At 34.8% G+C, this 17,164-nt stretch overlaps 1 protein-coding gene across 2 annotated transcripts in view; it reads right to left on the minus strand.

Moving 5' to 3' along the window:
- Positions 1–2,985: 2,985 nt before the first annotated feature.
- Positions 2,986–17,164, minus strand: part of IBR5 (indole-3-butyric acid response 5) — a 46,634-nt gene continuing 32,455 nt past the window's right edge. The window contains exons 2-6 of one of the 2 annotated variants that reach the window (XM_089820065.1): positions 14,142–14,241; positions 5,041–5,098; positions 4,836–4,942; positions 3,475–3,784; positions 2,986–3,383 (exon numbers count right to left, since the gene is read on the minus strand). In XM_089820065.1, coding sequence (XP_089676191.1) covers positions 3,480–3,784; positions 4,836–4,942; positions 5,041–5,098; positions 14,142–14,241 — 570 coding nt within the window. In that variant the 3' untranslated portion in view covers positions 2,986–3,383; positions 3,475–3,479. Of the gene's footprint in view, positions 3,785–4,835; positions 4,943–5,040; positions 5,099–14,141; positions 14,242–17,164 lie in introns of both variants that reach the window. The other variant, XM_089820064.1, reaches the window with a different exon arrangement.

The raw sequence follows: 17,164 nt of genomic DNA on the forward strand, positions 1-17,164 counted from the left end.
CCCATTTCGTGATCTGTCCATCATCAAGTAATGTAATTGCTTTGTGCTCCTTTGGTGTAGTCTCGATTGAATGTCACTTCCATATTTTTTAATCAATCTACTAGTATACATATTTCCTTCTATGTACTCTTCTACCATATCTATATAATTCAGTCTAAAAATATGTTACTTTTCTAAAACGTGAGATATATCAAATTTAGCTCCATCTCATAGTCGACGGCACATTAATTATAAATTTCAGTACAATCGTTTTTCCTGGTTTCCCACACCCGATTGTTCCATTTATCATAATATCGATAGCTGACTCATAATTAATTGAACTCTCCGTGCAATTTTTGGGATCAACCTAGACTAAGCTTAACAAATTTATTTGCATAACAAATTTATTTGCATATTATCCAAGGGGATTATGTAGGTAGCATTGAAAGTGAAGTAAAGACTAACCTATCATCTTTACCTGATATTAAAAAGGGGAACCCATCTTTGTTATGAACTTTGAAAAATAAAGTCAATTTGTCCAATGTGAAGTTTTAAGCATCCAAATATCATTACAACCCCGCTTAATCTTATCCAAATGCATTTCTTAAAAAGATTTAAGATCCAATTTTCAAAATGTCACTGGAGTCGTAATTGAAAATAAATGTGACAAGTCTCATTTATTGATCAATAATCAATTTGATTTAAAATTTGAATTCATAGAAGATCATAAATGGCAATCATTAATAATTTAGCACAAACCACAAGACCAAAACAACTTTTCATGTGTACCATAATTACTACAAAATTTTAAAATAAAAATAAAAAATAAAAAATGTAATAGAAAATAAGACGAGAATCTATAAAACGGCTTCTAGCACCATGCTAGTAAGTTGATTTTGGAAATATTGCAACATAATTCACCATTTAGTTAGAGTCATAGTGGTCTCTGTTTTGACTGCTTTAGTCACGCCTTCAAAATTGAGCTTTGAGAGAGATCTAATGTCGATTGAAGGGAGGATTTGTTGATTGCGAAAATTTCAAAAAAATATTGTCCTCCGCAATCATTCTAGTTCGAATAGAGCATCCAGACTTACGGCTTTAATTAGATTAGATACTCGGCTGGTCAAAACCACAGGTGTGTATCATCAAGCTGGGATAATTGGCTCTATTTCCGTAGTTGAGTTCTTCCCAAAACTAAATTACACCTTAACCTTTTTTCCCCTTCTAAAATATTTTCCCATTCTTTTTAACTCTCTAAAGCCATCAAAAACCAGTCTCTGGGTCTTGCAAAGTGGTTATCCTAAAGAAGGAACAAAAAGGTGCCTTAATTTGGTTTAAGTGCATACTATATATGCATTTTGTTTTAAAAAATGATCCTCTTAGATCACAAAAGCGCAGCTTTCATCCCGAAAAGCTATAAAATAGTTAGTTTAAACCATATTATAACAGTACTAGCTAGCAGTAAAGCCTAATGAGACAACTCAATATATATTAGCGCCTAGCTCATCCGTGTACCATGGCTACCAACTATCGGCTCATCTATCCTTTGGTCTAAGTTGATCCAGATAAGGCCAATAGTGCACCCTCTATCATTATGATTTTCTGCTCATTGTGTTCTCTAATTACAAGTGCTATATGTTTGTTTCAGATATTGTCTAGCTTTTAATATAAATGCAATTGCTCACGTTGAGTTTGCTTGGACTTATTAATTAAAAATGTGACATGCCATTTGTTTTGGTTCATAGAGATGCATCCTAGGTCAATATATTGTTCATTGTTGTTTGTGCTATATTTTGTTCCAAAAAAACCCTCAAGGGGGCCATGACCACTGTATTTCTCCGTTTTATCAAAGAATGGGAATAATAACGTAATGGAAATAATGACGTCTGCCTGCACAGAACGGCAACATTCTTGATTCCTCCATATCTTGGAGGAACTAAGGGCCCGTTTGGTGAGCGGAATAGGAATGCGTATTCTGGAATACATATTCCAAAAATTGTGAATTCCTTGTTTGGATGCACCAAAACGGGATTGGAATACGAAGCAAAAATGGAATACGTATTCCATTTTTGGCCCAAAAATGGGGTTTTGCAATTCCACCAAAATAGGTGGTATTGGAATACGTATTCCTATTCCTTTTTTTTTATTTTAGAAAACATAAATTTTCGGGTCCACGAATTCCCATCAAATATTCGCTGAACCAAACGGAGAACAGGAATACGTTCTATTCCAGAATACGTATTCTGGAATACGTATTCCAGAATACGTATTCCTATTCCGCTCACCAAACGGGCCCTAACTGCATACCTAGTTTTACCTAAGTTGCATATAACATTTATGCTTATCATGCTTGCATTCTCCCCTTGTTTTCTTTTGGGTAAAACCCATTTCGTAGCATATTTCACCTGAGCCATTTTATAAGGGAAAGTGTATAAAATAAGAGCTAGATCTTCTATGTCAATCATCTAATTTTGCTTGGAACAACACTTTGTCTACATCAAGGCTAAAAAGGCAGATGGCATCCCATTTCATAAAAGATGCATGACAAACATAATTATACTACGACAGATTTTAATGAACAACTTTGATTTCATTATGGAATGTATCAATAGTATTCTCACTACAAGATCACCAACCACCTTCCTTATTTATAGCCCTTTGGTATATAAATCCAAACACCAAAGGTTAGAATAACTAGAAAACACATGCCAGAAAAACTGCAAACATTTGAAAACGATGGTCATGTCATTTCTTTTCACAAATATATACGATCTCACTTAGAAATAGGTATAAACAAACTAATCTGCATTATACAAATATATAAAGTTTGGCATCAATACACATTATGAAAATCGTGTCATTTCCATCCCCTCAAACTAGTGGCTAAACAGAAAATAGATATAGGGCATAGAAATTTGTAGTACCTTTCCAGATTGATTTGCATCTTAACAGCCACCAAAAAAACTTATGAACAAACCATATTTATATGTTATTCGCTTGGCAATATTAGACCAACATGAATTATATACTTATCCTGAAAAGGCTCATACACCATGGGATGCCCAAATATAGGCATTTTAGTTGAAACTATATAGCTTAATTATTTAAGATTACATGACTTTCGACCATGCTCAAGTCAAAAAACATATATATGAATCTATTAACAATGTAAATGATATAACATATTGCAAACCAGACAAAGTAAGTCCCATCTTTAGTTTATAGTTGAACTCACCAAGGCTATTGCATGATCCGAAGGTATACATTTAACAGAAATCCTGAGACAACTATCCAGTTACTGATGCCTACAATTTAGGTGCCACTATAAACAAATGAGCAACCTATATCAGAAATCTGAGGCAAGTCCTATAGGCAATTCCCATGTATGGCATGTACTCTGCAAACTGAACATAGAAGTGTAGCTATACATTATTTTCTCAACAACTCAGGTCAGAATAGTGTAATTGAAAATGTATGGTATTTAAATACACGTACATGTTTCAAGTGCTATCCATACTATTATCCATTGGAGTTCCAGCTATGCTACCCAAAGGTGTATTGCTTATCTGCTGATCCTGTCTTCCTGATCCAAAAACAAAACTTGCTGGACTTTGAGAATTTGCTGCACCAAGATCAAAAACTGGATTGGCTATAGGCTGAAAAAACGTTGGAGAAGCTGTAACCTGTGTGTTATTTTGATATCCAAACCCAAATGCCAGACCATTTGGAGTCGTGAAAATTGGGGTTGATGAGGAATTTTCCCCGAAAACTTCTTTTTCATAATCTTGCAATTGTTTAAGCACAGCTGCAAATATTTTTTTAACTAGTTTATTAATAACAACAAAAAAATATTCAACACTGCTATAAATAAGTCTAAAAACACTTCTAGCATTATGTCAAGGCCATCACTAAATTCAGCAGCATAACTTGGGCCAAGATATTTTTATTCCCCCAGCCTCGTTATAAAAGACAGAAAGCTAGTCCTAACAGAGTAACCTTTTTTTCAGATCTGTTAAATCTAACAAGGCAGCATATGATTGATGGCTAGCCCAAATCATGTGAAAGAATTCAGAAACCACACAAAAGTTCAAAACCAAAAAGGAGGTCCAAGGAATTTGAAAAACTGGCCAGTTACATTAGAGAAGTACTAGGGTGCACAGCTTCTAGGTTATCAATACAAACTTAACATTAAGCACTGAAGAAATGTAATCGTAACATAAGGGGTAATTCTGAAGTTCAACCACAAGGACTGAACACAAATAGTCATGTGAGGAACTCTCAATGAAGCAAGAAACAGGTGAATATAAAACCCAGCCACCAGAACCGGAGGCTGGAAATTGAGAACAAACAGAGATTGGGCTGTTCCGGAACACCCTAGGAGAATATCACTTATTCAAAAATTGGAAAGGCATTTCATTCAACTTCAATGCAGCATAAAACTACCATTTAGCATGATTGCAGAACATCAAGGCACAAGCTAAATCAAATTAAATTCAACTTCATGCGCAGAATAACACTACTGGGATTAAGCAGGATTGCACAATTTCAGGAGAAATCAAATCAAAGTAAGGTCAACACAGCTCCATGTTTTCCTGTGCCTAGAAACCACCTCTATCCCTCTCTGCCATTCCTCTATTTACTTGAAAGAAAAATATAAGAGATGGCTGAGGAAACAAGGGAAAGATCAAATTAAGTTTTATGTCCAGAATTGTTGTGATATAAAATAGACAATTCCAAACAGAAAGTCTAATGACAATACAATGAAGTTTTCTTTCTTACATAGAAATTTGCGATACTGTTAACTTTATTCCGATCTTGTAAAGAGATTCAAAAAAGCCATCCTAGCATCAAAATACCTGAGTTCAAATTAATTGAGGGCCTTCGATCCTTTACCCACTGATAGCTTTCAGGAAGATGCCATCCCTTGTATCGCATCAAATAGGCGATCACAATAGCAGGAGATCTGTCAAAGAAATGAGAAAAGAACTTACTCCCCTCCTCCCTGTTTAAATAAAGCTATAGATATCTTTAAATCTATAATATATTTAAAATCATACTGACCTATTCTTCCCTGACATGCAGTGTACAAGTACTCGAACCTTGTCTTTATTACATTGCTCTAAACAATGACAGCCAGTTGACATCAAACCCTCAGAAAACATATATATTCCATTATTCGTTCCAGAAAAGAACAGAAAATTGAATCTCATTGGTTTGAATGCAGGTAAGACAAGACATTGAGACAAATAGTCCACAGCTATAATGTCAAAAAGGACCTTTTGAAAAAGATTTAATTGAAACAATCATAATAGAACATAATTTATAAATAATCAAGAACTCCAGCCCCACCTGTCCAGCATAGACTCTGCAGAGAACCAGCAATCTGGCTCAATATAGTAGAATAATTTTCACTTCAGTGCGTTATTTCTGACAAACCAACCTTTCTAGAAAATGTCAGAGAGGATCCCATTTCACAATTTCCAGCATAGTAATCAATCATACCCAATACATTTTGGAAATGCCGAGGAACCTCCAGGCCATTTTCACAAAACCTCTTGCCATTTCCAGGTATTTCCTATATACATATATATAGTTTCCAAAACAATAGCGGATCACATCCAATACTTTTTGGAGATGGTTTGACCCATCAGGGATTTTGTTATCTCTTTGAATGTGAAATTTGAAGATTCAAGCTTTTCTAATATACATTTAGTGTGGATGTTTCATTGCCCATCCATGTGTGAGGTTCCTAGCATATCAACCTATCCAGTTTCATTTTCCTTTTAACTTACCCAAGACAAGTACAAAGTTGAGATATTACTAGGCTGGCAAATGGACCAAGGTCATCAAAAACCCTAGTTTGAAGACTCTGAGTACTCTAGCCCAAAACAAGTACAAATGAGATATTAATAGGTTGGCCAATAGACCAAGGTCATCAAAAACCCTAGTTTGAAGACTCTTTGAGTGCTTTACAAAACTCTGCAAATTCCCAAGTCCCTGAACTAGCGAAGTTGAGTTGACTAGAATCTTGCACCAAGCTGACCAAGTCTTGGAGTGCTTGTCAGAGTCCTGCTCTAGGGTGTCTTAATCTGATGGTCAGACTCCCGAGCTTGAGATCAACTCTTCTATCTGGCACTTGGACATAGCAAGCATGCTTTTTAAAATGAAATTAACCTTTTTTAACTATTTTTTGCTCTTATTTGCCTATTTCACCCAATGAAGCCTCAAAATAGCAAGAGGAAGATTTGAGAAATAATTTTAATAAAACCATCGAATAAAAGCAGCAGAGTTGGATGCAATGGAGGGAAACACAGGCACTTTTGAAGAAACAATCTATCATCATTTTATTATTGACTTGCATTATTTTTCAAGAGTTTAAAAATTAAGTTACGCTAGGTGGGGAAAGATGGAGATGAAGATAATGTATTTGATTATTTTTTCATATTTTGACATATCATCATTTGTAAACTAGTTATAATGTTGTTATAGATTTATTATTTATATTTGTTATAATGTGTATTGTTTGACTTTGAAACCATGAAATTCCAAATTCTAAGAGTTCAGGATCATATGATGTGAAATGTTTAATTTGTGACAAATTGGCAGTCAAATAAGACTTTTATGTTCTCTAAATGCATTGGTTTCTTCTCTTTATTTCGGGAGTCCCAAGTTTGAGTTAAAATTTTGGTTTGCCAGGTCAAGTCCGAGTCTGAGTCCAAGTTTTCTTACTATGATTAAAAATACCAATCAAATCTTAATGCTCTTGTATCAACTAATATGCATTGCAGTTGTCATATGAATGACAATAAACTCTGCTCTAAGACAATTATCTAAGAGATTAATAATTTGGTAGCAATTCTCCATTGACAGAACTAGCAACTGAAAAATCCTAAAACTACTTACACTTGCTCGAAAAATATGAGCATCAAACCATTTATGAACTTGACGAACAAAGATCAGATTCACAAAGAAGAATTAATAAGCTAGTCAACCATATAATATTAAACTAGTCATAATTAAAACATTTTGTTTAATAGTCAATTCCTTGCCAGGACCAATGAGACTAGATAGATTAATTCATGGGGGCGTCAAATATTCTGCCAGTGGCTTGTGAGAAAGCTGTCAAGGTAGAAATCCTAAAATCCATGACAGAAGAACCATCTCTGACAGATGAAAGTCATATTAAAATTACAATACATCTCCAATGTGAATCCCTTTGTAGAGAGAGCTGATAAATTGGCGAGTCTATAGGTGCTATATATGATACAATTGGGCTTCCAAGTAACAAAGTTTGAAGGGCATTACTAAGCACATTTATAAATCTCATAATATATAAATAAAAAATACCAATCAATGCAGCCCATTCAGCTCCTCCAGTGCCAAAAATAGAATAAAAACGGGCATAATCTACACAACTAAAACCAAAGGAGCTCTGATCAACTTAAGCATTGACACCTGAATGGATGGAAAAACATTTGAGACAAAGCAAGCATCTCCAGTAAGAGTATCTAAAATGGACACTTACAGACCTTTCTACAACCTTGAAATAGCAGAAAAATAACCTCATATAATGATAATCTGGGCATCTAGACAAAGCAAACATTAGTAAACAAAGACATCCTGACTGGTATGGGTCTTTAGGTGAGGGATTTATTTAATATTATTGAAGTTCTCTGGAAGCCTTCAAAGCATGTTCTTCCATCAAACTTATAAATAACAAGGAATGGTTAAATGAAAAGATAATGGTTAAGTTCCAGTTTGTCCTTAGCTGGTATACTAATAGAGATGGGATTGTTCTATGGGCTGTCCATGCAAGGCATAATTAATACATTTTTGCATTATGAAAATGGCATTTCCTACCCGGCTAAGACTTAACTCGTATTCAGCAGTATAATGACTCTGGCATGCCAACTTTGTTTGTGACAGTCCTTGTATTGTGAAAAGATTGCAATAGGATTATACTTGTTGAATTTTCCTCAAGCAAGATTGCATAGATATGAATACAAATATGGGTACAGTATTGGATATAGACACAGCCATTCTTTTAAAAAAACCCGATATGGATATGGTTGGATACTGTTGAAGATTGTAGCTGTGATAGAGATATTTATCTCTAGATATATGGGCATTATTATCATTATGGTTACCTTCAGCCAAAGAAAGCATTTATGATTAAATTGTAATATTAAATGTCATGACGTGTCATTCAACATGCGTAGAGGCATGGAAATACTAAGAGTTGTATTTGAAAATTAAGAGCTATTGAAGAGACTTTGGGTTAGAATGTGAAGAGTCCCTCTTTATGTTATATATATATCACTTCAAGCAAAATGCATTGTACACGGAATATTTTATTATCAATAAAGTAATATTTTGTTGTGTGGCTGGGTTTTTCCCTTTATTTTAGAAGGGTGTATATCTGGTGTTGATGTTGTTCTGTTTCGGTTATTCCTTATTTCTGTTTATCTCTATTTTCTGGGCTAAAACCTAACATGGTATTAGAGGCACATTAGATATCAGCAATATAAGAATGTTAGTCATATGGTAGTAATATGTTGAATTCAAGCCAGTCATTATTGTCTGCTCGGTCTTATGTATGGTTATATGCATTGGGGATTGTAGTTGTCCCTCACAACTCCTCATCTCTCTCCATAGTGACACTTCTTTTCGATATCTTCAGATTTCTGATGCTTTGCCCACTGCTAATACTTGTGGTATTCTTGTGCTTGTTGTTTATACCTGGCGTGGTCACCGTGGGGGTCTTGTAACGCCAATATCTTTGTTACCAATGATATTGTTTTCTCCCGAATAATGTATCTTTGGTCGCTCACATTCAACTTTGGTGTTTCACTCAACAATGATATTGCATGCTTTCGAATGAAAAACATGTATTGGAAGATATTGCAGTTATGGCTCACCATGGGATCTGGATCGGAGGAGAGAGAAGGCAATAAAGCCCCTTGTGCTGTCAGTCTTGATGTTGCTCTGATGTCTTTTTTTTCAGAGCATGTCGATTCTTCTTGTAAAGGCATCGAATCATACTGTTGCACAGCAGATATTGAAGAAAATGGAATCATGTAGGAGGAATGATCTTCTTTCACCAGCAATTATTCAATGTGGACTTTAGTCTATGGTTGCTCTTCTTCAGTTTGTATTCGAGCTTTGTTCTCATATGCACTGATAAGTCTTTATGTTCCTTGTGTGTTGTTGACTATCTTAGAACTTCCATTGCTTATTGAAATATTTTGGGAGATCGAAGCATATGGAAAACGGCACTCTGTATTGTTTCACCTGGCATAACTGATCACATGCCATTTGATTTCTTACTGCTGCTGGAGTTCCCTGGTCCTTTGCAAAGCAATCAAGGGAGAATGGCTTTTCTAGAGGATGTTTACTAGTTGGAGAAGTTGCTTGCCGATCAGGGGCTTGTGGCAGCTGGGGGAAGGGAGGCAGTGGACATTATTGCGCCAAAGATTTCTTCAGATTATTATGGAAAGAAGTATGACAATTTGAAGAAGAGGGTGAGGGTGAGGATTTTGAGGATGTTGACCGGGATGAGTGAATGTCTAGTCACAGCAAGAGATGTCAGTGCGGAAGAAAGCAACACTTGCTTCCTTGGCTATGGAGGATTATGCTCACAAATTGGAGCAAGGAGATTTCAATGGCACTATGGTCACATCATGCAGATGTTGGGAAGCTAAGAGAAGTTTCTCAAAGTTTATTAGAGTCACTATGATTGGTAACGGCTCGAGTGCATTCAAACAGGCGTTACCCTAGCTTTGATCTTAGCAGGAGATGATCAGGTATCATCTTCAGTTACTCCTTTGTATGTTTTGGGTGACAAAGAAAGACTCTTGGCAAGAATAGATTCTCATCTGAACAGCATCTACATGCACGAATCTCCTTAACACTATCTTTGTGTGTATCTCTTGAGGGTGGATCTTCTGAACAGAGGTTGGATGATCATTACAATTAACAGCAAGATTGTCATTATGATCTGACTGGCAAGTTTTACACAGTTCCAATGGCAAGCCTATGATCGGGTTTTGTTTTGCCTGAACTGACGAGTATCCTGATTATACAAATCACATGCAATGGCCGTGGAAAGCTAATCGCGAAAGCAGAGGAGATTGCATGGGATCAATAATGCATTGAATAAAGCTGCAGAGATAAGAAAGGCCTGTCAGAATTTGATAAGGCAAATGCTTGGCAGCAACATTGGAGAAAATCAAAGAGATAAGTTTTCACTTCGTTGAGAACAGATGTAATTAATTTATGCTTTAGTATATTTATGTTCATGAATAGTTTGATTGTATAAACTATTTTCTTTTGCTTCCAGGATGAATTGAGAAGCAGTGAGATGATGATGGATTAGATACAAAGTCATGATTGATGGCATTATATTCAGAAGATGTTCAACCTTAGAGCAAGGATACTATAACATTATTATTGCATTGACCAAAAGAGTTATTGAATGATCTATACGATAAGTTGATGTAAATTTAATCTCTTTCTTGTGTGCATTAATAACCACTCTTGGTTGCAGGATGCAACCAGAAGCAATAAGTTGAGGATGTTGATTCAGAGGGAGAGGCTCCAAAGGAAGCTTTCATCTGTATGTGATGATCAAAGTTGTTTATGTTAAGAGGGAGTCATTTTGAATCCCCACCATTTTTATACATGCTATTAATATTTTGGTATAGTAAGTTTTGAGACTCTTGATGATAACGAGTCTTAGCTGTGATTGCATTTCTTGTTGATTATGAGTTCTTATTCATGATAGTTATAAGGTTAACCTGATAATTCTTTCACTTTGGGAGTGAACATCAGGTTGAGAGAGTCCATGATGACATCATGTTGAGAGATTCTGTGATGGGAGTTGGAAGTCATATTGAGAGAGTCCATGATTGTATCACACTGAGAGAGTCCCTGATAAAATACTGGTTGTAAACCTGACTAACTTGCCATGTTGAGAGATTCCATGATAGCATCATGTTGAGAGAATCCATGATGAGAATTGATTGTGATTATTGCAGGTTTGTCATGTTGAGAGATTCCATGACAACATCACATTGAGAGAGTCTATGATGAAAACTGATTGTGATTCTTGTAGGTTTGTCATGTTGAAAGATTCCACGACAGCATCATGTTAAGTGAGTCCGTGATGAAAGTTGAATGTGATTTTTGTAGGTTTTTCATGTTGAGCAATTCCATGAATATGAGTAATTGTTACAGGTTTTCATGTTGAGTAATTCCATGAATATGAGTAATTGTTATAGGTTTTCATGTTGAGTAATTCCATGAATTTTATAGGATTTTATCATTGACATTTTGTTTGCAGCCTTGTGTAACTGTTCAGCTAAAGATATCTCTCTAGCTAAGAGGGGGTGTTGAAGATTGTAGCTTTGATAGAGATCTTTATCCTAGATATATTGACATTATCATCAGTATGGTCACCTTTAGTTGAAAAGGACACTTATGATTAAATTGTAATATTAAATGTAACGACATGTGCCATTCAACAATGCTTCGAGGCATGGAAATACAAAGAGTCGTATTTGAAAATTAAGAGTTATTGAAGAGACCTTGGGTTAGAGTGTGAAGAGTCTCTCTTTATATATATATATATATATATATATATATATATTGCTTCAAGCGAAAGGCATTGTACACTGAATATTTATTATCAATAAAGTGATATTTTGTTGTGTGGCTGGGTTTTTCCCTTTATTTTAAAAGGGTTTTCCCTGGGTATTTCTGGTGTTGATGTTTTTCTGTTTCGATTATTCCTTGTTGCTGTTTATCTCTATTTTCTGCGCTAAAACCTAACAGATATGACATTCATAGAAAACAAATACAGTGTACACATATCTCACACAATTTTTTAAGTTATCACAGGATAGTTCCATTACTTCAAGAGCAATATAGACATGTGCATGTACAGTATCAGACACAGATATGGCCATTTTTTAAGACCCCCAATATGGATATGGTAGGATACAGTATTCATAAAAAACAAGTAGACTTATCTCACACAATTTCCAAAGTTATTACAGGATATTTTCATTGCTTCATAAGCAATATAGACATGATTGTAAGTTGATTTGAATATTACATTATTCAAAAAAGATAATTCAAAAAAATGGTCAGCCAAAATAGAAAACATTTCATTGTCCTCATTTGGTATTAGATATTTATTTATACCAACAACAAAAAAGTTGCATCATTGAAGTTTATTTCTAATCAAGGATGATTTCTGTTAAATCACATTGTATTTGGCACAGTCAGAAAATTAAGGATTTTTTGGCAGGCAGGAGGATGGGCATGTGTCCGTGCATGCGTAAATGTGAGGAATCCAAAAAGAAACCAATCCTTTCCAGAAGCATTTGAGGAGTGAATAATCCAAATGTACCAAAGTTTTAAAAGCAGTCTAAATGCTGGGCATTCATCTCATCAATCCACAAGATGTCGAGTCCCTTTGTAAAAGAAAGAAGATGAAATATAATAAGGATAAGAAGAAAAGCACTTGAAAGAGTCCCATGCACATTGTTTGGCACAGTGATAATCAAGAGGCTTTAGCAAGAGTCTGCAGTTATTTGTGATAATTGGCACTAAATGTGAGGAATCCAAAAGAAACCAATCCTTTCCAGAAGCATTTGAGGAGTGAATAATCCAAATGTACCAAAGTTTCAAAAGGAGTCTAAATGCTAGGCATTCATCTCATAAATCCACAAGAAGATGTAGAGTCACTTTGTAAAAGATGATGAAAGGCAATAACGATAAGAAAAAAGGCACATTAAAGAGTCCCATGCCAGTGTCACATTGTTTGGCACAATAATAATCAAAGGGGCTTCAGCAAGCAGAAATACGAAGGAAAAGAAAAACTAAAGGACATTAATGTTCACAATGCCATGCGCAAATTAATTCCGCGGGCAAAAACTTCTCTTTCCCTGATCCGATGGAAAGATTTCTGGTTTGGAATCTGGACTTTGATTTTGTAACTCAAATTACAAACTATTTGAACAAATAGCTCAACATCGTCCAGGAAGTGGCATTCATCTCAACAATCCACTAGAAAATGTAGGGCCACTTTGCAGAAGAAGATGAAAGGTAACTAGGATAAGAAAACTCATATGGGAGTCCCATGCCAGTGTCAAATTGTTGGTGCAACAATAATCAGGAGGCTTTAGCAAGCGGAAAGACAGAGGAGAAGAAAAACAAAGGGACATTAGTGTTCATAATGTCATGCACACATTAAATTCCACGAGCAAAATCTTCTTTTTATGATCACATCAAAATATTCATGGTTGGAAATCTGGACTTTGGAATTTTGAACTCAAATTACAAGCTGTCTGAAAAAATTAGTTCAAGATTGTCCAGGAAGTGGCCAATGAGAAGTTATGGGGACAGCAATGTTAAAGTCACCACAATGAGGATAACAAATAATAATTATATGACATAACTGAAAAAATTAGTGGAATTCTGGCTTCTCCTATTAGTCTAGAGTTTGGTATTAATTTGGTATTTCTATATTACTAACATCATGGAATATATCTTGGCAACCTAAGAATGAAATGAAAAATAATTATGAGATCATAACTTAGTATCAGTAGATTTATGGCTTCTCCTATAAGTATAAATTGGTATTCAATATTGGCAACCTATCAAGGTAATTAGGATGAAGAATAGTATCTGCTGTCATTGTTATCATGCTACATCAATGCAACTGATGGGACTTCAGCTCCTTTTTTATAATTAAAATATATCTTGTACTCAACAAAAAAAACACACAATAAATTCACGAATCAGACACAGGCAGCTTTGATAATCTGGATCGGACAATGATTTTGCCAACACTTATAGTCAACAATCAGATATCAAAAGCATTTCTCAACATAACATGAACCTGGATAGAAGATATAAGAAGTAGACCTAGCAAACAAAATATACACATTTATTCAAGTGGATAAAACAGGATGGTGTTGAGCACCTCTACTCAAGAATCAGCTATGCTTGTCATCACAGTTACAAAAATGCATCAATGTTGCGAACATCGAAAAGGAATGTGTTAGTTACATATTTCCTAGCAGAAACAAGCCTAAATGCAAATAGCTGTGTTCTACATGATAAACATATAATTTACTGTAAAAGGTTAGCCATACCAATGAATTCAACAGCTTCATTGAAAGGTAAGGTTTGCTCTTCTTTGAGGCAGTGATAAACAAAAGAATTTTTATAAAGATTTTGGCAAGCAGGCACTGTCTGCAAACACCAGAAACATAAATAGATTAAATGACTACATTGGATCAAAGTATATATTAAAATTTGTATGTCAAAGACTATACAGTAAATAGGCCCTGAACGGATAGAGAACGATAAAAATATTAACATAGAAAACTCAAGACCCCAGATCTTTATAAAAAAATGTTAGCTTGAACATTGATGAAAGAATTGAAGATTGATGCAAAGATGGCTCATGAACTAAAATTTCATTCAGAAAAACAAAAGCAGGGTCCATGAAGGAAAAATTTATGTACCACATATTTTTTGATCAAGTAGAATTTGTTGACATAGCTAATTAGTCTAATCCAAAGTAAAAGATAAACAAAAAAGTAACTACCGCCTAACATGTCATATCAAATTTTTAAAAAATCAGAAAGCCCATCTGCTCCTCCATGGTGTATTCTAGGTTTTGATACCTTGCTCAAGACAGAAACTGCCAGGAATGACACATAGTTTTCTTCTCAGCTTCAAAAACGGATAAAAAATGAAACTCCTGACGATAACTACTAGTCTCTATCCTCTAGCCACAAGCCACTAGAAACTTGAACTAAAGGTCGTAATATGAAGGAAGGTGGCAAGTTACATTAAAGCAACTGGAACAGTCTTATGTCATCAAGGAACATGATACGGGGCATAGGATTGGCAAAAATGCAAAAAATGATATTCTCATTGATTTGAACTTTAAGTGGCTATGGTTTGGGACAAATTGTTCCAAGTCTCTCAAATGGCATTGCCAGTCATTACATATGTATAATAGTAAACCTTGCAGACAGCTATGTTAAAAATCAGAATGCTCCTCAAAAGCAAAAACACCTAATATAGTAATATATGATATCATAGTTAAATAATTATATTAACTGGCATATAACTATTAGTGTTCACTGTTAATGTTCAGCCACACATGTTACAGTCACATTGAATCTTCTGAATACTGAACATTCTTTGAGAAATGGTTTGTAATAAGAATTTCATCACCAATTTTCTTTTATTTATTTTCATTTTTATTTCTATATTGCAGTTATTAATACAAACTGTTTGGCTTGACATATTTGCTAAGAGCATGTTCCCCATGGAGGTTTCTTGAAGAGTTGTTTTTACAAAATTTTAGCCATTTTTCTGATTATTTTTGTCACCTTTAAATTAGCCATTTTTATCACCTTTTTTAGCTTTTTCTTTTCTTTTTAAAATTCTGTCGTCAAAAAGTTTGTAGCTACATGTTATCTTTACAGTTTCAAAAATCGTGAACATGGACAAAGTTAGTGGGTGCATAGAAGCCATCTGATTTGGCATTTATATTTAAAAGAAGATTTATGAAGAATTGAAAAATCATAATTAACAAGAACACGTTTCTTTAATAAATCCAAAACGTGTAATAAATAATTTTTTTTTTACTTTTATATCTTAAATTTTTATTAAAAGTTATAAGTTATTTATTGTATATATTTAAAATATAATTTAAATGTGTACTCTTTAAATTCCACAATGAAAGCAGATTAGAAGGAAATGTTTTCACTAACTAACTTGAAAAGAAACATATCATATTACTCTAGGAATCACCTTCTAAGTTGTAACTAGTTACAAGAGAGTGAAGTTAAAATATTAGTTATACCACTTAAGAAACTTGAAGCATGATTCAAAAGCATCTGAACTTGCCCAATAATGTTCTATTTATGAGGGTTTCTGGTGCAGAAGCACCCACAATAAATGATGATTCATCAAAGTCCTAGGAACATCTAGAATAGGTTAGAACTATCATCTAGGCATCTAAATCAAATTGTAAGACCTAGTTCCAAGATTGGCATAGTTATAAGCCCTTGGTTAACTATGGTCAAAGATGGTCAAAGGGCCTAGAATCTTAGGATTTTAGCATATTTTCATGTTTTGTTTGATCCTTTTTGGATCGGTTGGATTAGTTTTTATAACTTTTTTCTTGTAGCTTGAAAATGCAAAAAATGCAAAAATTGCTCAAAAGTTGTCAAGCAACTTTTAGCAACTTTTTGCAAACTAATGCAAAAACTTCCCCCGTGGCCACAAACAAGTTTGAAAACTTGTTATGACCATTGGAAGGCCTATAAGAAGCCCTTTCAGGTGGGTGATAGGCATAATGATGTACTTACACTTTTTCAATCAATAAAATACCCTGTTTCCCTGCAATTTAACTGCTGAAACACATCGTACAGATCTGTACAGACACACTTGGGGTTGAGACCCACATTTCTGGATAGGTGGATGAAGTAGCCTTCCAATGCATATGGTTTGAAGTCTCCATCTATCTCCAATCTCAAGATATTCACATTTTTGCACTGATTGGTCTGGATTTCTTGCTAAGCTAGGATTTTGAAGGATTTTAAGGCATAGCCAGGGGTTTCACCATGGGAATCTAACTGCCTTTGGTGGAATCCTAGTATTTGCAATGTACTATAAGATTTTTTAGAATTGTACTTGCAGGGACCCATCAAATATTTGATGCCCTAGGCATGCAAGACCCATGTGCATGCTAGGAAATGAATGCAACAACTCCTAGAACTTGCTCCAGACTTGGCATCAAGGCTTGAAATCAGGTTTGTGACTTGTTTAGGACTGCCCTGACATATTCCCATCATTGGTTTGCAGAATGGGGTCCTAGAACATGTACCCCCTTTGTTAATGGAGACATAACAGGCTTAATTGCCTAAGCAATATTTTGAACAAAACCTTATTTGTTTGTTTCATCAAACCTTGGTGCTTCAGTATGTTTGGTAAGCCCCAAAAGGGTATCCAAAACTGTGATTTGTTTCCTAAGTTGTGTGGAGTTATTTGCAACTAAGTCAATTTTTCATCAAAAAGGGCTACTAGCCCTATTGAGTGGTTTTACAAAGCAACCATGTGCTAGAAGTTGCGTAGTTGGATTTTAAACACCCCA

This window comes from Cupressus sempervirens, chromosome 3, assembly GCF_028749045.1.
Source record: "Cupressus sempervirens isolate cs-2001-9-10 chromosome 3, ASM2874904v1, whole genome shotgun sequence".
NCBI classification, from domain to species: Eukaryota; Viridiplantae; Streptophyta; class Pinopsida; order Cupressales; family Cupressaceae; genus Cupressus; species Cupressus sempervirens.